The sequence below is a fragment of the Eublepharis macularius genome, chromosome 5 (assembly GCF_028583425.1).
Source record: "Eublepharis macularius isolate TG4126 chromosome 5, MPM_Emac_v1.0, whole genome shotgun sequence".
NCBI classification, from domain to species: Eukaryota; Metazoa; Chordata; class Lepidosauria; order Squamata; family Eublepharidae; genus Eublepharis; species Eublepharis macularius.
In genome coordinates, this window is record NC_072794.1 from 160045410 (window position 1) to 160069662 (window position 24253).

At 44.8% G+C, this 24253-nt stretch overlaps 1 protein-coding gene across 1 annotated transcript in view; it reads left to right on the forward strand.

Annotated features, from left to right (window-relative positions):
• Nucleotides 1–975: 975 nt before the first annotated feature.
• The window catches only part of CDH4 (cadherin 4), a 466474-nt gene continuing 443196 nt past the window's right edge, over nt 976–24253 (forward strand). The window contains exons 1-2 of the mRNA XM_054980461.1: nt 976–1018; nt 2820–3043. Coding sequence (XP_054836436.1) covers nt 976–1018; nt 2820–3043 — 267 coding nt within the window. The remainder of the gene's footprint in view (nt 1019–2819; nt 3044–24253) is intronic.

Here is a 24253-nt window from a genome sequence, read left to right on the forward strand (position 1 = left end):
TGTGAGTCTTGCCTTCTCGCGTCTGAGTTGGACAGAAGGATTTGGTTTCAGCAGAGGTTTTTTTTTTCTTTTTTTTAATTATTCCGTGACATAAAAAAGTAAACCTGATAATGGAATGATTATGGACATTTAAATTGCCATTAAAGCATGTAGAAGCATCCCATTTAGGAGGCAGATTGCCGGAGGCTTGCAGAAACCAGAGATCAACTGTGTAGCTAATGGTCTCTCATCCTATTCAAAAGATAATGGAGGAAAGGGAGAAATCTACTCGTAACAACAGCGATTGGCTCTCTTTTAGATGTAATGAAACTTTACAAAGTGCTTGAAAAACAGCCTGCAGGGGTTTCCCTGGGAATAGCAGCAAAGTTCAAGAGCTCCCTTGAAAGGGCAAAGAAACAGTTGTTTCTTTGATGTTTGTTTGCGGCTTCAAGCTCCGTGCTCACAATGAAATTTGGGCCTCTGCCTCCTCTGGTGGAGCAGTTCTCTCAGCTTGTCTGAAGCTCATGACTACTTCTTGATACTCATCACCAATTGAAAGGAATCCAGAGGGACAGGGCTTCATTGGGGAGGGGCTGTGGCTCAGCGGTAGAGCATTTGCTTGGCATGCTGGAGGTCCCAGGTTCAATCCCGGCATCTCCATTTGAAAGGACTAGGTAGTAATGTGGAAGACCTCCACCTGAGGCCCTGGAGAGCTACTGCTAGAGTGAGTAGACAACACTGACCTTGATGGACCAAGGGTCTGATTCAGTATAAGGCAGCTTCATGTGTTCATATGGCTGGTCCCAAGTTTTAGGAGCCCTCAGTATGGTTCTTCTGGTGGATTCCTTCCCAAGGGCAGACATGATGGTGACTGGGCTTGCAGTTGAGCCAGCAAACAGCAGCTTCTGTTCTTTCTTGCTTCTCGTTTGCTAGAGGAAGTGCAAGGCATTTTGCTATCCTGAGTGCCCTCCTTCCTGGCTGCCCCAACCAAGACGGATGGGCTCCACAGTCAACACCTCTGCAGTCTTCCGTGGACCAGGTGGTAGCAGCTCAGATGCAGGGACCACCTGCTTCTTCCAGTGCCGTGCTCAACAAGTTGTCGCCACTTGAATTGTTTGGGCAGTGAAATGCTTTTGATGCCCTCTTCCATACCCTCTCCCTTGGGTTGGTGATGGGTGATGGTACTTCTAGCTGTCATTGCTGTTTGTTCAGGCAGGCGAGTGACCCATGATGAGAGGCATGGAGCCACCATTACTACTTTGCCTCTGATTATCTGGTGTCCATGCCAAGGGATGGAAGAGAAGTAGGGTGCCAGTTTGGTGTAGTGGTTATGAGTGCAGGGTTTGATTCCCCACTCCTCCATTTGAAGCCAGCTGGGTGACCCTGGGCTAGTCACAGTTCTCTGGAGCTCTCTCAGCCCCACCCACCTCACAAGGGTGTTTTGTTGTGGGGATAATGATAACATTCTTTGTAAACCGCTCTGAGTGGGCATTAAGTTGTCCAGAAGGGTGGTATATAAATCGAATGTTGTTGTTGTTAGGTAGATCCAGTCTTGCCCAGTGCCACCAGTATTACAACCCAGAGAGACTGCCACGGCACTCCAAAGGTTATGCAGACTATGCATAATCATATACAACCTTTATCATCTTTGCTTCCTTTCCTTCCCTCCTTGTGTTGTCTCCTTCACTTAGATCTCTGCAGAATAATATATTATTTTCTTGGCTTATGCCACTCAGGAAGCATTCAGCCAGCACCAGAGACCTGGTGTGCCCCTGTTGACAAGAAGTTGCTAGCCATATATCAAAGACAGATCCTTTTCTGTAACGACACCTCATCAGTGACATTTATCCAGCTCCAAGTTTACTGGACTTTAGGCCTCAGGCACAAACATTCCTTTTCTCCCAGGCTTCTGGAAGGGTTGATTTTTATTTGTTGAGATCCTGCATGGTTTAGGGGTCAGAATGCTACAGTCCGTCCTGGGAGAGCCAGATGTGAATCCCCACTCTTTCATGGAAGCTTGCTAGGTGACCTTGGGCTAGTATCTCTCTTTCCAGCCTAACCTACCTAGCTCACAGGATGGTTATGAGGATAACTGGAGGGGGAGAACAAAGCTTCTTTGGGTGTCTGTGGGGGAGAAACGTGGGGTACAAGTGTCTAAATAAATGGATATTTTGTCTTCTCTCCCTGATCTCAGTTTTTTTTAATAATATGGTGGTTACTGAGACTGAAAGCCAAGCTACAAGTGACACCTGACACAGGTTGGACACTTGTGAGCTTTCCTCAAGTTTTGATGGGAAATGTAGGCATCCTGGTCTTGCAGCTGTAATGGAGAGCGAAGCTGTAAAATCAGGACGCCTACATTTCCCATCAAAACTTGAGGGAAGCTGACAAGTGTCCAACCTGTGTCAGGTGTCACTTGTAGCTTGGCTCTGAGAATAACCAGTTGAAGAGCAAGATTTGGGTCCAGTCGCACCTTGAAGACCGACTAGATTTCCAGAGTATGAACTTTCAAGAATCAGAGCTCCCTTTATCAGATATGTATTTGAAGAAGGGGCCTCTGATTCTTGAAGGGTCCTACCCTGGAAATCCAGTTAGTCTTTAAGGTGTTACTGGACCCAAGTCTTGCTCTTCTCATACAGACCAACGCAAGTACTCACCTAAAAATCACCGGTTGGTCCTTTTTCTGCTGTTTTAATATGTTTTATTATTTATTCTCTTCTGTATTATTTATTGTTTAATAGGTGTCTTAGAGTTTTAAGGTTTTATATTTGAAGCTGCCTCATCTAGAAATATATGTCCAGGGTAATAATGAGTAATCATAATCTTGCCTTCCTTTCCAGTGAAATTTAGCAACTGCTCAGAGACCAAGGGAATTCGCTATGAAACTGACAACTTGGACTTCAAGGTGAGGACTGATGGAACTATCTACGCCACCCAAGAGGTGCAAATCCCCTCGGAGCAGACAATGTTTATGGTGACAGCATGGGACCTCCAGGCCTTAGAAAGATGGGAAACAATGGTCAGGTTACTGGTGGGAGACAAATCGCAGCACAAGGGACATAAGGTAAAGAATAATCACAGCAGTAATATCCTTTTTTAAAAACAAAAAAAAGTGGAGTAGCTAAGCAAGGGCAGATTCTGCAAAAAGCTCAAAGCCGCTTGGAGAGGAGCAGTGGCTTAGGACTGGATGGCACGCAGAAGGTCTCAGGTTCAATTCTTGGCATCTCCTTCAAAAGGATCAGGTCACATGTGATTTGAATGACCCTAAGATCCTGGAGAGCTTCTGGCCGTCAAAGTAGACAATACTGATCTCGAGAGACTGGGGTCTGTCAAGATAGCATTATGTGCATCGATTTATTTCTTTTCTGCTTCTTTCAGTTAGGGAAAAGAATATCGGTCAAAATTACTACATCCACATGCTGTATGGTGACATATTGTCTATATCTTAATACCAGGAGAGTTGACGGTCTAGAAGGCTAAACTGCCCCCGGAACCCTTCCTTTCCCCTGCATATCTTTTCATATTATAATGGTCTATTTAAAATGTGCAGGGCTTCCTAAAATATATTACTTTTGATTGCAGATAAGAGAGATCCTGTGGTTGTAAGCCAATCCGTGCTAAAAGGAAATAAAATAACCAGTAGGTGGAAAAATTGCTCCTTAGCAGCTTGGGAAATAACTCAGGAAGAAGATTGTGGCAAGTGCAGAGGAGAGGTGAAGGGGTAACCCCTTTCGTCCTCTGCAGCTCCCCTGCAAATGCCCCTTGCCCCTGTATTAGGCAGAAAATATGGGGGGGGGGGTATTTATGTGTTACATTTTTGCCCAGCCCATCCTCCAAAGAGCTCAGGGCACATGTCTCTGTTTTTCTCCTCCATTTTATCCCTCTGAAGGAGGCTAGACTGAGAGCTAAGCTACAAGATACGAATTACACGAGGAGGAGCACGTGAAGGGAGTCACAATGTTAGCCGGGAAGCTGAGTTTTAAAAGAGATCAGAAGGCTTTGTCAATTTCCCCTCTCTACAGAGCCAGGGAGATAGTTGCTCAGGAGGTTTGTTTATTTCCTCTTCACCTCTTAGAAGAGGAGGTGAAATTGACAGAGCCTTCCAGAGGCAAAGAGGAAATTAACAAACCCTCTGAGCAGCCATCTCCCTGGCTCTGTAGAGAGGGGAAATTGACAAAGCCTTCCGATCTCTCTTAAAACTCAGCTTCCCGGCTAACGTTGCAACTCCCTTCACGTGCTCCTCATGTAATTTGTTTCTTGTAGCTCTGAGAGAGTGAGTATCTGGCCCAAGAACAACCCATGAGCACCATGGCTGAGCAACAATTTTAAGCCAGTCCTGCTGTAACCATTACCCTACACAGGTGTTCTCACAAATATCTTGCCACATCTAGTTCTGGTCAAGGTTAAACAGAGAATGTTGTTTTTTAGAACCCAGCAGCCTGCTTCCTTTCAGAAAGGATTCAGATTACTGTGATGTACCCAAGTGTCTAGAGGGGGCATGGGGAGAGAGAACCTGGATAATAAATAAATGCAACCACATCAGACAGACAGGTTTTCCCAAACAACTGGTGGTAGTGAGACCCTTGTGAATAATTGTGCAGCCATGAATTCTGCTCCCTACATGCACGCTTTCAGGTTAACTGACTTTTCAGCTGGATCTTCTTTATCCTTTAAAGGCCACTTCATCATTGTCTAAGTTGAACCGTAGTGAAAGGGGGGGGAGGATTTTCACACCAGCTATCATCCAAGACTTCCTTTTATGGAGATGTGTTGCCCCCTCTGGTTGAGATGCTGCCTTCAGATGAATGGATGGAATGGAAAGCTTTGTTCTCTTCAACTTCTGAAAGCCCTAGCCAAGTGCCTCTTCAGGGCATAGCTGGCTACATCAACTCTGCTTATATTGATCCTCTCCTGAATCTCTTTCATAGAGAATGCCTTTGTTCTAAATGTCTATTATTAACCACAAAGGTTTTACATAAATGCTGTTTGTCATTAATGAAGGGCTTCTGTTCTGAAGACTTGTTATGCAGAAATGTAGAGGTATAAGATTTGTGTGTGTGTTTATGTGAAGTATTCTCAAGTGATAGCCAACTTATGGCAACCTCATAGGGTTTTCAAGGCAGGAGGCAAACAGAGGTGGTTTGCCATTGCCTGTCTCTGCATAGTGACCCTAGACTTCCTTGGTTTTTCTGCCATCCAAGGCTGGAGGGACCCCATAACCACATGAAGTTGCTTTATATCAAATGTAACCACTGATCTATCAAAGTCAATATTGTCCAACCTGCCTGGCAGTAGCTCTCCAGAGTCTCAGGCAAAGGTCTTTCCCATCACTTACGACCTGGTTATTTTAACTGGCGATGCCAGGGATTGAACCTGGGGTCTTCTGTATGCTGAGCAAATGTGCTACCCCATTGCTCACCCCGTTATATGATAGAGCAGGGCTGCATCCACACATCACTGGATATTGCACTGTGACAGTCATTTGCAACTGGATTGGCTTGTCCACACAAGGATAATCCAGTTGCAAATTATTTCGGTAGCACAGCGCTAGCACAATATCTAATGAGGCATGGATGCAGTCCTGGTTAGCGGGGACTTTGAGCTTGCCAGCATTTTTCTGGGACCGAGTCCAGTTTATCCCACTTTGGGGCTCTACTCCCACATGAACTCCGGGAGACATTTGAACAATATTTTCCTTGGTGGCACACTGCCATTTCTGTGGTGTGGGACATGGGCCTCTCACACTGATAGAGTTCGCTGTGTGAAGCGGCTAGGAATAGCTGTGGCTCCGTGGAAGGGCCAGGGCTTTGAGTGCAGACCTGGCACCTGGAGTTAAAGATCTCAGCTATCTGATGCTAGGAAATACCTTTTTTTCTACCTGAGAACCTGAAGAGCTGGGTGCCCATCACAGAGGATAGTACTGAGTTACAGGACTTGGAATAAGGCAGCATTTTTTTGGTACATTATGTGTTCCTAGATGTCATATGTGTACCATCCACAGGAAACACCATGCTTTAATGCTGTGCTTGAATGCAGTGGAGTATTCTACAATCTGAACAAAGAAGAAAAGAGGGTGGGTGGAAGGAAAGTCCCCACAAACTGAACCCAAACAAGCAGGGGAAAAATAGAGGGGTCAAGTTACTACTTAAAATGTAAAATATATTCCAAGAAGGTATTTATTATAGATGTGCACAAAATATAGGTTAAAAACGAGTTAAAAACATATGGCCTGAATGGCAGGCCACATGCAGATGTTAAAAATTGCTAAAACATTCTCAATACACAGGTGAAGGTAAAGATAGTTCCCTGTGCAAGCACCGAGTCATTATTGACCCATGGGAGGATGTCGCATCACAACGTTTTCTTGGCAAACTTTTTATGGAGCGGTTTGCCATTGCCTTCTCCAGTCATCTACACTTTACCCCCAGGAAACTGGGTACTCATTTTACCAACTTCAGAAGGATAGAAGGCTGAGTCAACCTTGAGCCGGCTATCTGAACCAAGTTTCCACCAGGATTGAACTCAGGTCATGAGCAGAGCTTGGGCTGCAGTACTACAGTTTACCACTCTGCGCCACAGGGCTCTCCTCTGTGTATCTCCATACACAGATGATGGTACAATTCAGTGACCAACACAAAGACAGACCATACATATTTCAGCTCTAAGGTCTTCCTCAGTGTATATTTTTTTCTATAGAATACAGTACCAAATGAAGAGCATTATGTGAGTGCAGTCCTGGTCTGCCATAACATTTGTATTATACCGCACAATACAAGAGTTAAATTTTGTTTTGGTGTTTTTCCAAAAAATATTTCTAGAGCATAGGGGTTGCCAACGCTATTTTTTTCCCGTCCCTCTTTTCTCTTTTAGATAAAACATCGGGAGCATTTCAATATTGGTTTCTGAATGTGTGGGTGTGTTTGATTATAAATATTGTTAAATTGACCACTGAGGAAGGCCTTAGGGCCGAAATGGGTATGGTCTGTCTTTGTGTTGGTCACTGGATTGTATCATCATCTGTGTATGAAGAACGTTTTAGCAGTTTTTGATATATGCATGTAGCCTGCCAATCAGGCCTTATGTTTTTAACTTGTTTTTAACCTATATTTTGTGCACATCCATAATAAATACCTTCTTGGACTATATTTTACATTTTAGATTGTAACTTGACCCCTCTATTCCCCCCCCCTTTCCCCCTCATATTCTACAGCCTGGCCAGCCTTGGCTCCCTTTGTTTGATATTCTACTATCCTTTCTTGTGCGCCCCATAAAATTCCTATCAAACTCAGTATTCAGAAAACCAGCTGCAATATGTTTCGGCTTTAGTAAAATATTTGATTGGGAATTCATATAATATTAATGGATGCTGAACTCTGGTTCAAGAAGGAGGGAACTATGGCTTTTTAAAATTCATAGCCTTGGTTCCATAAAAGCCTTATTAGTATATAGTTGGAGGGTGAAAAATACCAGTGGAAAACAAAACTAATGACAAGGTCATGGACTGTATTATTGTATGTCATCTCGGTGGGAGGCTGAATTTTTGTTTTATTTAAAGCTTCCTGCATTGATGAGAAAAATAAGAGTTTGTTTGCAAAGGAAATGAAGCAGGTTCACCGGATTATTTGAAGGATATCAAAACAGCACAAAAAACCAGCGGTTATCAAGTCAAATTCCCAGTGTTGTTTCAAGCATTGACCCTATCGGGGCTCTTCAGGGAAAATACTCTCTCAGAAGAATGTGAAGCAAACAGGCACACACTTCATAGGTGTTGTAGGGTCTGTACTGATTTTTTCAGAAGTACTTAGATACAGGGCTTTTTTTCAGCTGGAACGTGGTGAAACGGAGTTCCGGCGCCTCTTGAAAATGGTCACATGGCTGATGGCCCCACCCCCTGATCTCCAGACAGAGGGGAGTTTAGATTGCCCTCCGCATTGCTCCAGTGGTGCGGAGGGCAATCTAAACTCCCCTCTGTCTGAAGATCAGGGGACGGGGCCATCAGCCATGTGACCATTTTCACCGAGGATCATTTAAACTTTAGAAAACTCCCCCTTTGTTCCAGCTGTCCCAAAGTGACATCATTGTGCAGTCTTGAGTTCCACCACTGAGGTGCTTCTTGCAAGGTTCAATCTTCTTGTGTTTCCTTCTCATCTTTGAGTAGAGTGACCTCTAGGATTTTCTTTAAATCCAGTACTTTGAGAGTCTACATGGCAGAACAGAGTGGATAAACAACTGTTCTTGGACCATAGCAAGTCTGGTTGCAGGTGATGGAAATCCCATTTGAATGCTTGCCCATGGAAAAGGAAGTCCTGCACTGCATTCAGACATTTAAGTTGGCTTTAGTTAAGTAAATATGTGTGTGAATCGAGCTTGTAGTATAACCTCTTTCGGTGTGGGACCTATGGGCAGGAGTGGTGCCAGGGTTTCGGTGCCTGCAGCGAGCCGGTGGGCGCACACTAGCCAGCATGATGATGTCACATGTGATGTCATCATGGGCGCACGCATGAGCCAGCCCAATTGCTGCAGCGGGTGGCTGGGATGGCGCACGGGCAGCCTCCCAGCTCTCCTGCTCAGTTGCCCTGCACCACCCCAGATGCAAGCCTGTGGCTGCTGCGCCCAGCCGGGGGCATGTGCTGGTGGCGGTGGCAGCGCAGAGTAGGGTTGGAAGGCTGCAGCTCTGTGGCGTGCACTCCCACCCCCAGCGCCTCCTCCGGTGCCCCCTCCGGCGCCCCATGCCCTGAGGCAACCACCTACCTGGCCTCAATGGGCGCACCGGCCCTGCCTATAGGGCTAGTTCAGGAACAGAAGTTGGAAGACAAATTGATTTAAAAATATTTATCTCAGCCATTCCATCATACAAAACAATGCAATAAAACTGTTTTAGTAGACACACAAATATAGCAATGAATTGGAAATGCAACAGATAGACTCTCTCTGTTCAATGAAATAACGGGTTCTTGCTTGCAATACTTTGTGCTGAGTTAAGCCTCAATTCTCAAGTCGACCAAAATTCATCTCATCCACTTGTCTTTCCAAAGGATTCAGATCCAACAAAATGGACCACGCAGTAACCCAAATGCAATCTGTGGCTTAAAAGATATGGCCCTGCAATAACAATATAATTAATACAGTAGCACCAGCTAAGCTGAATTTAATCACCCCTTCACTAATTAACTTTTCACATACAAAATTTTCCAGTTACCTTATACAAAGTGATAAGAAACCAGAAAACCTTATCGAGCTCCCAGCAGTTAAGCTCCATGCACTGATTTTGCTCTTATTGGGCTAAACCAACCAGTTCTTGGGGGCTACCTTAGTACCTCACTCTTTGCCCCTCCGTTGTTGCACAGAAAAGGGTGGTTAAACTGATTTGGGTTTCCTGTGTTGTAGGGATACAGATATGCAGGTTAACCCCCGCCTCTGGGATTCGGCTCATGTGTAAGCAGTAAGCAGAGTTGGTTTTTTTTAACCGTCATTCTCTATGCAAAAAGGAGGGGATACAGGGCTGCCAGACCCCCGGTGGGGGCGGGGATCCCCCGCCCCCACCCTCCCACCCCTGCCCCCACTTACCTGGCCAGCGGGGGGCGTGCATCTTCCATGCGCGCTCCCCTGCGGTGCTGCGCGCCACCGCGTACAGCAGCCCCAGGATCAGACCTGTTTTGGCCTGTTTTGACCACAGGGGGCCCCTGTGGAGTGCGGGAGCATTCCTGCACTCTGCAGGGGCCCACAACGGGCCCGACCCATGCCAAAACGGGCCCGATCTGCACCTGTTTTGGCACAGATCAGGTCCGTTTTGGCACGGATTGGGCCCATTGTGGGCCCCTGCAGAGCGCAGGAACACTCCCACGCTCCACAGGGGTCCAAAATGGGCCCAATCCGCGTCAAAATGGACCTGATCCATGCCAAAACGGGCGTGGATCAGGCCTGTTTTTGTGCGTATTGGGCCTGTTGTCGACCCCTGTGGGGTGTGGGAGTGTTCCTGCGCTCCACAGGGGCCCACAACAGGCCCGATCAGCGCCCAAATGGGGGCTGCATGATGACGTCACTCCCAGAAGTGACGTCATCACACTTGCAGGAGCACGAGCGTGCGCTTTACACACACGCACACCCACTCCACCAAGGTACGAGCCAGACCCCAATCTCCCGCTGGGAGATCGAGGGGGCCTGTCAACCCTAAGGGGATAGCAAGGCATGTGCGAGTGCTTAGCAACAAACCAGTGTCACGTACATATTTACTCAACCATGGTTAAGTGTAACATCTGAATGCAGGCTTAGATTCAAGAATAGATGAACAATTTCCTGCTCACCGAACCTCAGCCCTCAGCAGTCAGGCCTATGTAAGCAAGATGCTACGTAGAGGAGGAGTTATTGGCTCAGGGCTCAACAAAATCAGTTTGGGGTTCTCTGAACGCAGAGATCAGAGATCTCTCATTCTCTAGCGCTGTGGGTCAGTTTCTGTTTGCAAGCATGGTGTGGTGAAAGAAGGGGGTTTACCCTTCTCTCCCACACCATTTTCTCAAGATGAAACATTTACAGTAGGTGGGGACTGTTTTGTCCGGAAAAAATGGTGTGGGAGAGAAAGAGCTGTGGTAGGTGGGAGCTGTTTGTCCCGTGGTGAGGCTTCATGTATACTGAATATGTAGGATTGCCAGATCCCCGCACACTCTCTGTGTGTGGGGGGAACACCGGTACTCCCCAGCATGATGAAAGCGTGCATGTGCTGCCAGTGGCAACGAGATGATGTCACTTCCAGAAATAAAATAGAAAAGAGTTCTGTAGTACATTTAAGACTAACCAACTTTACTGTAGCATAAGCTTTCGAGAACCACAGTTCTCTTCGTCAGATGCAATGACGAACTGTGGTTCTTGAATGATGAACTGTGGTTCTCAAAAGCTTATGCTACAGTAAAGTTGGTTAGTCTTAAAGGTGCTACTGGACTCTTTTTTATTTTGCTACTACAGACTAACACGGCTGACTCCTCTGGATCTACTTCCAGAAGTGACATCATGACATTTTGGCTCATTTGGGTGCCAAAATCAGCCCACGTGAAGCATGGGGTTACTCCTGCTCAAAGTGCAATCATATCATTTCAAGCAATGACGTCATCATGCCCTGCCAGAAATATGCCCACTACATGCTTGCCTGGGTTGCCTGCAAGTAGTGGATGATTGCCTGGCGGCTTGCATCCTTCTGCTGATCATCAGCAATCAGTGGGCAATGGGGCAAACCACCAGGAGTTTGCCCCCCACCACTGGGCACCTGGGAACCCAATGAATATGACGTGGAGTCACAGTGTGGGATAACCAGCCCCCCCCCCCCGGTTGTTTCTGCTCAAGAAAATGGCAAAGGAGAGAATGATAAAGGACCTCCTTCTCCCTGTGTTGAGGTTGAGAGTTGACTGGCCCCACAGCGAGAGTTTCTTCTTGTTCTTCTTCTTCTTCATCATCATCATCATCATCATCATCATCATAATTACACTTATATACCACTCTTCTGGACAGATTAGTGCCCCACCCAGAGCGGCGAACAAGTTAGTGTTATTATCCCCACAATTCAGCTGGGGAGCTGGGGCTGACAGGAGTGGCTTCCCCAAGGCCACCTACTGAGCTCATGGCAGTTGTGGGATTCGAACCAGTAGAGTGCTGATTCGCAACCGAACCACTTAACCACTGTGCTACAGCAGCTGATGTCATGTGAACTGGGAGTCAGATCAGGGGACCCCTGATCCATCTCAGGTCAGGGATAACGTTAAGTTGAGCCTTCAGTGGTAGAGCATCTGCTTTATATATAGAAGGACTCAGGTTCAATCCCCAGCACCTCCAATTAAACAGATCAAGTGACGGGAAGGACCTCTGCCTGAGACCCTGGAGAGCTGCTGCCGGTCAGAGTAGACAATACTGACCTCGGTAGACCAATGGTCTGAGTTGGTCTATGGCACCTTCCTGCATGTAATCACATAGGGGTTGAGGGTGTGAGAGTCCTAATTGTTTATTGCTACAACAAATCTCCAGCAATTCCCTGCAGGCTTCTGTTTTCTTACCTGACTATGGAACTTGGTTTGTCTGTCTTTAAGCCAACTTGAGCAGCTTTCTCCTGCTTGGAAAATACTGTGAATTGTTTTTAACTAGGATCTTAAATCCTTGAGCATTTCCCGAATTATAAAGGATCGACCACATTTTTCATACTAAACAGTTACATAAAGTAAACCATCCCTCCCCCCTCCTCCCAGATAATCCAAGTAGTAGTATAAAACTGTAGGAATGTTAGGATTTTTTTTCTTTTTCAGTTGTTCACTCTTGCAAGAAACCTGATAGCAATTCAATTAGAAAATGCAAATGAGGTCACAGATTTACCACCCGAGTGCTGAATTACCCCCGAGAAAATGGAGTGGTATTCTAGAATAACAGTAAATACTTAAGATAAAACTTTCTCATGCTGTTCTCATCCAAATGGCTATTTTTACAGCTGAATGTGCTGATGGTGCCTGTGGGTATATTCTACAAAAAGAAGGAAGAAAGGAACGATTGTTTATGAAACAAATAATTTGGCCTTATAGCTCATGTCAGCATTTATGAAAGTTACACTTGAATGCAATTGCCTTCCTGGGGAGGGAAAAGGGAGGGGGGAGAAACCACACCATCCAACCAGATTTCAATTGACTTTATTTGTAATTACTTTCCCACTTGACGTCCTCTTATATAGGAGCATATGTGTTTTCAGGCTTAGCAGGCAAAAGATGAGAACACCTGTCACATATACAAAAAATTTATTGAGTGAGTTAAGAGTCTCTCTACACGAGACGAATTCCATGAGGATGCTCAAATGAAGGGAGATGCAATGTTAGCTGAGAAGCCGAATTTTAAAAGACAGATCGGAAGGCTTTGCCAATTTCCCTCTCTACAGAGCCTGCAAATATTGCTCCTCAGAGAGTTTGTTTATTTCCTCTTTGCCTCCCCAAAGGGGAGCTGAAACTGACAGAGACTGTTCCAGCAAGGCAGGAAAAGCCAAGATCAGTTCTGTGCTTTGGGAAAGAGGAGATTTGTGGGCAATGGGAAGGACCTAATATATCAAGCTGGTAAGCAATGGGAAACACATCAGTTGTTGTGTATGTACCATGTTGGGGATCCCTGGGCTAGATACATGCAGAGAATGCATGATGGTCCCAAAAGAATGAATAGACAAAGGTACGTCATTTCGAGGATCCACCTACATCAGTTGATAACAAAGGCAGAACACTAAAAAGGACCATCCCAAATGTGGTTGAAATGTCCAGTCTGATCTTCTAATGACCGCGTAGGTTGTGCACCGTGATTCTTAAATCCTTAGTGCATCTACTTTATGGACAATGGTAAGGACTATGCATGGGATGAATGGCAATCCTTTGTCTACTGCCCTAACGCTCCCTCTCTTAATGTAGAGATGTTGCTAAATTCCTCTCCAGTGAAAATGTAAACCGGATTTGATATTTCTTGTTAAGGAGAAATTGGTTCTAGAATCCAGACCCAGACGGGGGTATACCCAATTCGGAAGTGATTTCGGTTCCATTCTGCAGGTGTCCAGACCAACCTAAATCTTGCAAATGTTGGAGCTGTGGCATCAAGTTGGAGGAAAGTGCTGTTATCTATCCCTAGTAGGGTCTAGCACACCTTTGAAGCAAAGCCCCAGAGACCTTCATGTATGTGACGTGAGGCCTAATATAGCTTTCATCTTAAGAGAAATTACCAATCAAGTCTGCACATTGTGTGCATTCACCTTATTCGTTCCAACCACACACATACACAAATACACCAGAGCGAAGCTATTCAAATTTCTTGCTGTGAGGATGAGCAGATTTCACTAGCAGAACAGTAACTAAAACTAGTGGGATACTGTCCCCTCCCACATTGCCTGGCATACACTATACTCATGAATGTTTCCATTTACCCACAAATCTTTGACAGAATTCCCATCTGTTCAGGATATAGGCCATTAAAGAGGCTATATTTTAATCGAGGGAAGGTTCTGAAATATATTAAAATCTCACCCCAAGGTGAAATTTTGTTCACCTCCTGTCTTTCATAAAACTGAGCCACCCACACGCTAATAAATCATGTTGCTCTAACGAAAGAAAAGAAGACAGAGAGAGGCAAGTTTACCTGCCTGTGATGTATGCATTTAGCCTGTCTGATCAAGCCCTTGACCTCTGATTTCTCGTCATCATTTACCAAGGCCTTATTCTACCACATCAAAAGGATGGTGTAAACAAAAGGGCATATTTAAAAAATCCTGGCTATGGTAATTCCCCATATTGATTAGATGAAAATAAGTGATTCACTAAAGTTGTAAAGGTATGTAGGGGAGGGCTGAAACCTTGAAAAGAGATTTATAGGGAAGGAACTCCATTCCAAAACATCATTGTTAAAAAATCAGCCCCGTTTTTCATCTCCACTTGACTGGTGGTGATTGCAGAAACAGGGTTGAGCAAGAAGAGTAGGGTTTTAGGATGAGAATGTGAAGCTGCCTCAAAGGGTAGTTTGTAGTCCAGAGAAAAAAGTTTCACAGCATCATCCTAAGAGGGTCAGATTCTCTTATGAGGTTTCTTCAACAGCCCGGGAGCTGCTGTATACTCTGTAGGCATACCTTCTCATCAGGAGGAGTTCCTAACCATCACTGATCCATCACTGGTCCATCACTGTCCCTCTTTTGTACCTGGTTTAGGAGATTCCTTGTTGAAATCCTTAGTATGTGGTTTGCTGGAATTCTCATTGCTCAGGGCTGTCAGGTCCCTCTAAGGGCAAACCAGGGGACTGGGGTGGGGGTTCCTTACCTCCTGCGCACAAAACATGTGAGTGCCCTGCGTTGCTGGAAAAGGACATCATTACAAGCACAATGTGTAAACTACAGATCGCACCAAAGACAAATCACTAAAACTTGGCCCGAAATGTAGTGTTCTCACAATGTTTGGGGCTGAGTTTCAAAGACTCGGTCCTGGTATGACCTGTAGCTTCTGTGTCATGCTGGAAATGACATCATTTTCTGTTGATGAAGGAGCACATGGGTCCAGTTTGGCCGTATGCCTTCCAGGTGGAATGAATGCTGTTGAGCTGGTCCTCTACACCTTTACCCTCTGCTGGCCTAGTGATCGGCGTCAAGGGATAGTTGCTGGGAGTGAGCGATCCTTCGCTCACAGTGGTGGGAGGAGGCTGGCAACTCCAGCTCAACTCCCATGCCAAATTCTCAAAATGTTAAATCTCAGACTAAGGAGTGGGTGAATTGCCCATAGTAGGCTTTCCAACAGTATTGATTCATGCACAGGAATAGTAAAGCACCATGCGCTCAACAGTTTACCATTTTACACACTGCAGCTATCCTTACCTGGCAGGAGAGACACCATGATCACACTGCAGCTACCGTGGTTCATTTTCAACGACTGTTAATCTATTGAAGGACAATTCTGTTGTTTTTGTTGTATTTATGCTTTTTATTGTGTTGCTGCTTCTTAATATTTGCCATCTGCCTCCATGAGAAAGGCAGACTATAAATAAAGTGAATAAACAAATAAGAGCATAAGAAGAGCCCTCTTGGATCAGAAGAGAGTGGTTCATCTACACCGGCATCCTATCTCACACAGCGGCCAGCCAGTTAGTCTGGAGCCCACAACAGGGCATAAAAGCTAAGGCCTTCCCCTGATGCTGCTCCTCGCCCTGGTATTCAGAGGCTTATCGCCTTTGGATATGGGCATTCCCTTTAGTCACCATGGCTAGCCACTGATAGGCCTATCCTCCATGAATTTCTCTAATCCCCTTCTAAAGCTGTCTGTGTCTTTGGCTATCTCTACACCCTCTGGCAGCAAATTCAACATTTTAATCACTTGATGAGTCGAGACGTATTTCCTTTTTATTTGATAATTTTTATTATTTTATTGATAATTGATAATGAACCTCTCCTGGTTGTATATGCAAAGAATCCCCCTTCTGCATCCTAGTTTTGGGGAACTGGCAGTGTGAGTGTTGCATTCTGAAGACTTAACTCTGGCACGCTAACTAATGAAATATCGGTTTCAGAGGAAGCTGGAAAATTCGATGGTAAGTGTGAAGGTCCCTAACGAACAGTGCAATTTTAAGCAGAGGCATGCCCTTCTAAGCCCATTGACTTCAGTTGATTTAGAAGAGTATAACTCCGCTTTGGATCGCTCTGTAAATTTCATCTCTGTAACCATTTTGACAGTGTGTTTCATCAGTGCCTGCATCGAGCAAGAACAGTGCTAGGAACTAAAAAACCCTAAAGTTTGAGCATTTTACCAAACTTTCTGACACTTCACAACTTCTCACAAAGATTCAGAACCCACTCCTCTTGGCATGTATTTGTGCTGGATTGTATCAGTGAAGGCATGCCATGTTAACAGCAGGGTTGGCTTTATTGGAAGGCTTCCAAATACTATCAAGAAATTTAACAATGGCAAATGTCAAAAAGGCTAAAGATGTGCTTGCAAATTTTGAAAGGAGGTTTGCTTAGCTCCCTTATGCAGACAAGTGAAAGCTTACTTCTGCTGGGAGGCCTTTGAGGAAAACTTGCTTCCACCCCATGCCTCTTAGCTCTTCTAGCAGTACCAGTTTAATGCTTTGCTGATTCTTAATTTGCTTGCCTTACTAGTTTTGTTTGCTTGGTTTTATTGTATTTTGTTTTTAATTGTGAGCTGTCCCGATTGAGAGGATGTAATCCAGCTAACTGGATAAGTGAATGTAGAGAATGAAACCTCTTATAACATCCCTTCTCTCCAGAACCTGGCAAATTGGAGCACCTGAAGCAAGACCAGCAGTGGAGAGATACAGTTCAGGCAACGGATTCCGGTGGCTTAAACTGGAGTAACTCTGCCTAAGATTGCATTTAGTGCCACATAATGGCAAAGAGCATGAGTTTTGGCCTGAGAGGTTGTTGGTCATGTGCAGGGATTTTTTTCAGCTGGAACGTGGTGGAACGGAGTTCCGGAACCTCTTGAAAATGGTCACATGGCTGGTGGCCCCACCCCCTGATCTCCAGACAGAGGGGAGTTTAGATTGCCCTCCGTGCCGCTGGAGCAGCACGGAGGGCAATCTCAACTCCCCTCTGTCTGGAGATCAGGGGGTGGGGCCACCAGCCATGTAACCATGTTTGCCAGGGGCAACCCACTAAGTTCCACCACCTCTTTTCTCAGAAAAAAAGCCCTGGTCACGTGCAAAATGACCCTAGGCAAGCTGAACTGACTATCATCTTCAGTCCCTTTGCCTACCTTATAGGACTAGTTCTAAGCATCTAGTAATGTAGGTGAATCACTTTGAACATGCAAAGTGAAAGACTATGTACTATAATGCAATAGCATCTCATTAAGTGATTTTAAAAGGAAAGGTCATTCAAGTATACTTGCAGATCATTACAAAGAAGCATTTGGAAAGCAGTGGGAGGAAAAAAAAGATCTTACAGAATTTTATTTAAAAAAGGAGAGAGGATTGAAGGTCGATAGCTGAAGACAGTGAATACTTCAGAAGGGCTTGCTGGAGAAAGGACTCCAAGCTCAATCCCTGGTATTGTCAGTTGACAGATTCAGGTCGCAGATGATGAGAAAGGCCTCCCCCTGCCTGAGATCCTGGTGACCCCCTGCCAGTCAGAGTAGTAAGTATTAGAGATGGGCACAAACTGGAATAATACCGAACTGTGCGGTTTGTGGTTCATCGTGTTTCACGAACCATGAACTTGCCCCGGTTCATGAACTGGTTCATTTGGTTCATGAAAACGTCACTTCCGGGGCAGCAGAAGGTCTGCAGAAAGCCTATCCCCTCATTGCCTAGGAAACTGATTGTTCGGTGCCAGGCTATCTGCAGTGACAAACTGAAAAACAAAACCAACAAACTGGCCTAAATTCCGTGGTGGTTCATCAGAAATGGGCTCTGACAAACCTCCAGTTCACAAACCACGACCCGGTTCGTGATGAACTTTGGTTCGTATTTCGGTTCATGCCCATCTCTGGACAGTACTGAGCAAGAGGGGCTGGTGTGTAAGGCAGATCCATTTGTTTGTTTGCTTGTTTACTTACTTCATATATACACGATCTTTCTCCCCAATGGGGACCCAAATTGGCTTACAACATTCTCCCATCTCCATTCTATCCTCATATCAACCCTGTGAGGTAGGTTAGGCTATGACTGGTTCAAGATTAGAGATGGGCACGATCCGCATTACGATAGAAAAAACCCCACGATAATGGCGTTCACGCGATCGGGACCCAGCAGATCGTGCTTGTCCATGGCCAATGATGGAGCGGTCGGGAGGGGGCTGGATCGGGGCTTGATCGGGGCAATGGTGCTCGGATTGGGAAGCCAGACACTCAGGCGCCAGCAATCTATTCCCCTGGCAACGGAGCCAGGGGAATGCCTGAGCTATGTGTGCCCTCCTTCGGTCGCCCTGGAAACACGAATGGAAGCCCAGCTTGCCTTGATCAGCAGGGCTTCTTTCCAACCACGGAGCAGCAAAGCAGTCACCAGCTGGGAGAAGACACCCAAGGGAGGGAGGGGGAAGGGGGTGTTCTGTAGCCATGGGCACTCCAATCTCATCCCTGCAAACCCTGATAGGCAGCTCTGACAGCCAAACACAGACAGCCAAACACAAACACAGATGCCACCGGCATCACCCACCATTCCTGTATCGCTGGGAACAGCGGGGCACCCCTTTGCTTTTGCCTCCATGATCCACGATCCACGATCCATGGATTGGAAATGGGAGATGATCGGTGTGGATAGTTAATTAGGGATCGTCTCCGGGGCCGATCCACGATCAGCTGGATCGTTAATTTTTTGGGATCGTGCCCATCTCTATTCAAGATCACCCAGCAGGGTTCCATGGCAGAGTGGGGATTCCAGCTTGGCTCTCCCAGATCTTTGTCTGATACTCTCACTGCTCCACCACACTGAATCTTAATCATGTGTTTGTATAAGTTGTGTTTGTTGCTTAACTCAGGGATGACAAACTGAGTGCATCCTCCCTCCCTCAAGCACTTCTTTCCACGATCCTTGAAGAGCCCGATCGAATGGTTTGCATGCAGTTTTACTTGGAAAGGAAAGCTAAGAGTGTTTTTATTTTATTTATTTATGTCATTTATAGTCAGTCTTTCTCGCTGAGACTCAAGGCGGATTACATAGCATGAGATTAGTGCTGTCAGTATCAAGGACATTTCAATAAATATTACAATAGGGTATATAAATGGAAATTTGCAGACTGTTATCGGTGAGAGATGGCCTTTGGTTTTTCTTTGATGGCTTATATTTATCTGCTGCTTTTCTGCCAGTGCAGTTGGGGCAGCTTGCAATGCAAAATAATGGTTTTGACAATGTGACTTGAACCCATGCTATGGGTGGCTTCCTACTGACCTGGTGGAATGGATCCATTAGGAGACATTTCCAGGAGGGAAGGAACCGAATGGAGCCAACGAAGAGGGCCTTGGTGTCTCACCTGTGATGCAACCAGGTGGAAACTTTGCTGCTTCCCCTGGATTTTATATCAGATGCTTCCATTACACCTTTATGACCATGAAGCACTTATTGCTTAATGGCCCAACTTTGTTATCCATGAGAAGATGAGTTTCTGAAGCCAAATATACTGCGTCTCCATAACCTTTTGTACAGAATAGAAAGCCCCACAAGAATGTGGAAGTTGTCCTCTTCTGGGTTAATATATGATCTCAGCCCCTCCCTTTAGAGTGTACAATGTGCAGTGTGCAAGTCTTTCTGTTATGACGAGACGTCTGTGTTAGAGAGTCTCTCACTCAGTCTTTTCCCCGTCTGTCAGCCGACGAATCCCGCACGCTTGCCAAAATTGACAATTTTTCTTGCTAATTGACTCTAATGTGAGCCGCTCTATGCAGCCCCACTGTTAACTGAAACCACCCCCTCCCAGAATGTAATGAATTTCTTGCTTAACTAGCTGATTAAAAAAAATATTTCATACTGCAATTGTGTTCTATTCAGTAAACGGGGAGGTAATTTTATCTAATGAGTTCCTAAGCAAACATAACATTCCTGATTGTGTGCCACTGGTTTTGATAAAGGTCGCAAGCCCGCCAGTGCCTCTGTTTGCCTTTGGAAGTGGTGGTGATCAAACAGTTTGATCTGGCACTTCAAACAGCCTGTTAGGATCAGTTCCTGTTTGCTTCCCAAATGAAGATGCTTTTCCAGCACAGAGAGGGGTGTGTGTGTGTATACACATGTGTGTATTTGTGTTCCTTCCCAGTACTGTTCATTATTTTTTAAAGTGGGATCCTGCTACCCAATTCCCATTGCTTTGTCAATTAGCAAATGTCTTTTATGCAAACACATTAATTTAATGTCCCTGCTGAAGCAGGGTGCACGGTGGAACATCTAGCTGCTAAAATACTCGGGTTTTGTTTTTTTTTTCAGAGCACTTTGACAAATCATTGGTGAATAGCAATTTGTTTTTTGATGCTAATGGGACATGACATGACGCTCCCTTTGATTATGTTCACCGTGGAGCTTACAATTATTTGTAAATATGACAGATAGTTGTAAATATGGCAGATAGGTAGCCATAATAGCTTTCTGATAAGAGGATCGGAACCTGGCTTGCAGGGTGGAGTGCGGCAATAAAGACTTTCTAAGCAGACAAGATTTGGGTCCAGCAACATCTTAAAGACCAACTAGATTTCCAGGATATGAGCTTTTGAGTGTCAGTGTTCCCTTTGTTTCAAAAGCTCATGCCCTAGAAATCTAGTTTCTCTTTAAGGTGCTACTGGACTAGAGACCAACACAGCTACCCACCTGAAACTAACCAAGACAATGGCTTAGCAACAATGGGTCTGGAATGAATCAAGGACTCAAATGAGGGACATCAAGTGCCATGGCTTTTGCAAATGTTGTTGCTGCTCTTTTGCAAATTCAGCAGTGACCTAAATACAAAAGCAACAATTACTAAGATGAAAAAGAATATAAATACATTCTGCTTTTGTTTCATAAGCCTTCTATTAGTTACATGGTAATGGCAAATGAAAAGCTTGTCCTTTTTGCTAAAAAAAAAATCCAAATATGCCAAAAAAAATTTAAGTGGGAGAAAATCAAAATATAATAATAACTGCACTTATATACCGCTTTTTTAGACAGAACGGTGAATAGAGTCAGTGTCATTACTCTTATAGGAATAGTGTCCCACAATGTCATAATGTTATTTCTCCATGTTGTGGGATTCTCTAGGACCCAGAACTATGGGTTCTACCTTAGAATTACGAGTAAATCCAAGAGCATCCAATGATGTGGTGACAGCACATCCAGTTATGTGGCCAGAAATGACATCATGATATCATGGGTTGCCATGATGCCAATTAGAAGTAATAAAGAAAGCTGTTGTTGAAGCTCCTGTGAGTTAGCTGAGGAGCAAGACTGAACAGTGAAATGGAAGTAGTATTGCCAGAGGGTGACTGCCTACCAGCATCCCCAACCGCTGCTGCCTCTGAGTTGACTGGTGGGGGAAAATATAACATGAAACTTACTATCACGTCAATGGTGTGATGTCATTTCTGGGCTAACCTGGAAGTGATGTCACACCTGAAACTCTATGATAAAAGGTATTTAAGGTAAAACCACAGTTTCTAATGAATCTTAAAGAGGTGTGATGTCACTTCCATATTTGCCTTGAAAATAATGTCATGCTGTTGACGTGCTAACACCTCCCATGACCCAGTGTCTCCCACTGGGTGACAGCTACCAGCTGACAACCTTAACTGGAAGCAGGATGTGTAAATCTACCCCAGCCCACCATACCTCTCAAAAGCTTATACACTGGAAATCCTGTTAGTTTTCTTTTTGTGGGTGTGAATTACAGAGCCCAAACATCCTCTTTGAAGCACAGGCACTCCACGTGTCCTTTCTCCAATATATGCTACAAAAAGGTATTTAAAAAAAGAAGTGAAAATGATAAAAATTGGAAGATTGGGGAACAAAAATGTCAGAAATAACAGTGATGTTTTGGAAACAAAACTCCTTTGCCACAATGGTTATTGATCCAGGTGGCGAGAGCAATATACTATCCTGGAGAACAAGAAATGCTTTGCTTTCCAAACCTGATGTGTTTGATATCGTGGATCTATTCTGCTAAGGAGGTTTTTTTGCTGGTGGAAGAATCTCTTGAATCCGTGGAAGGCTTCATGTGCCAAAGGAAAGCAGAATGTAGATGTATGAAACCCAACAGATATTAATGCATTTTAATCATCTTTAAAGGATGCACATCAAGCTACGACATCTCTTTTGCTCTGAATGGCGGCTCATTTCCCTCTCGAACGATGGTGCCTTCCAAAAAGGCACCATTAAGCCGGTACACAAAATCTGATAGTATATTATGTAAATGGGCTGGGGATACGCTCGGCTGGATAATAACGTCCAGATGTCTCTGTAGCCAGGGGCTGACTAATATCAAAGGCAGGTTGGCTGGAAGGGAAGAACTGCCAGCTGGCTAGACTGGTTACTGCTAAGTGTAGCGTAAGGTGAAAGCTGGTATTGTTTCACACTCAGTGGTTCTGCTTGCAGCCAAATGAAAACGCAGTGGCTCCCGAGTCCTTGCCTTGGTTTGGAGGTTGTGACAGTATTGTCGAAGGCTTTCACGGCTGGAGACCGATGGTTGTTGTGGGTTTTCCGGGCTGTATTGCCGTGGTCTTGGCGTTGTAGTTCCTGACATTTCGCCAGCAGCTGTGGCTGGCATCTTCAGAGGTGTAGCACCAAAAGTGTAGCAACAACAACAACCATCGTTGTGACAGTAGTTTGCTTGATTCGCCTTTGCATTGATGATGATAAAATATATAATCTTACCCCGGCCCCTCTCTGTCAATTCCCAGGCCCGTGCAAAGAGGTAATAAGCACCTATGATGGCAAGACAGGGGGCAATGAGGCCCCGAATTGTAGAGCTAGGGGTGCCAACTTCCAGATGGGGACTGGAAATCTCCTGGAATTACAACTGATCTCCAAGTGACAGAGATCAGGTCCCCTGAAGAAAATGGCTGCCTTGGAGGATGGACTCTATAGCATTAAGTCCTCCTGAAGACTTTTTCCGAAATTCATCCTCCCCAGGCTCCACTCCCACATCTCTGGGAACATCCCAACCCAGAGTGGCAACCCTAAGTGAAGCCAGGATTTCATAAGACTGGTAAAGTCCATGGAGTAAATAGAGTTCTCTTGTCCAGAAGCTGGCACAGGAATAGACAGAAAGCCCATGACAATTTCCAAAGGGAACAAACAATCTCTACGCATTCATTTGTTTGTGTGTGTGTGTGTTAAATTTTCCTGCTCCGTAATGAAAATCTGATTCCCAAGGTGGTTCACAGTTTGAAAATTAAATGTTTTCTTAAAAAATGCTTTAAAAGCCGATGCTTTGTATTCATAATAAAATACCAATGCACAAAACTCATCAAAATCCATAAAACCACTAAGCTGTTTAAAAGAATATAATTAAAGCAACTTAAATATTAAAAACATCAGTTAATGAAAATTTTAAAAACACACACATTGGGAAAAAATCAGTTGAAGCAGCAGCTTACAGACCAACCTTTATTTATGAGAAGAACACACACACAGAGGCACACACAGACACACACATATTTTTAAATGGCTACAACAGCAAGACAGAAAAACCAAATCCAATCATAAGTCATGGTAAAATAAATATGCTCTCACTTGGTGCCAGAACCATCAAAGGAAACAAGATGTATCTTTTTAAAACATGCAGTCCTTGCATCTTTAAAGTGGTAATAGAGCCAGGAAGCGAGTTTGAATAGCAAATCCAAATAAAAAGTTAAACCCCGTTTTCCACCTACGCATGTCCCAAGTCAAACTGAGGCAACGTAATCCTGCAATTTGGATGTTCTAGCCAGACTGAAATGTCTTGTCTTTTTGAGCCATTAGAGCCCTCTTTGCCCTGACCTGGAGAGCCCAGGTGAGCCTGATCTCATCAGATCTCAGAATCTAAGCAGGGTCGGCCTTGGTTAGTAATTGGATGGGAGATCTCCAAGGAAGACCAGGGTTGCTATGCAGAGCCAGGCAAGGGCAAACCACTTCTGTGAGTCTCTTGCCTTGAAAGCCCCAGCAGAGGTTGTCATAAGTAAGCTATGACTTGAGGGCACTCTCTACCACCAGGGCATGTATATGACGCACAGAATCTGGTATTAAGTTACTATTCAATTACAGTATCCAGGCTAAGAGATGAACAGTGTAATTCTAAACTCAGTTAAACTTTGCTAATCCCATTGAATTTAAGGGATTTAGAAGGGTA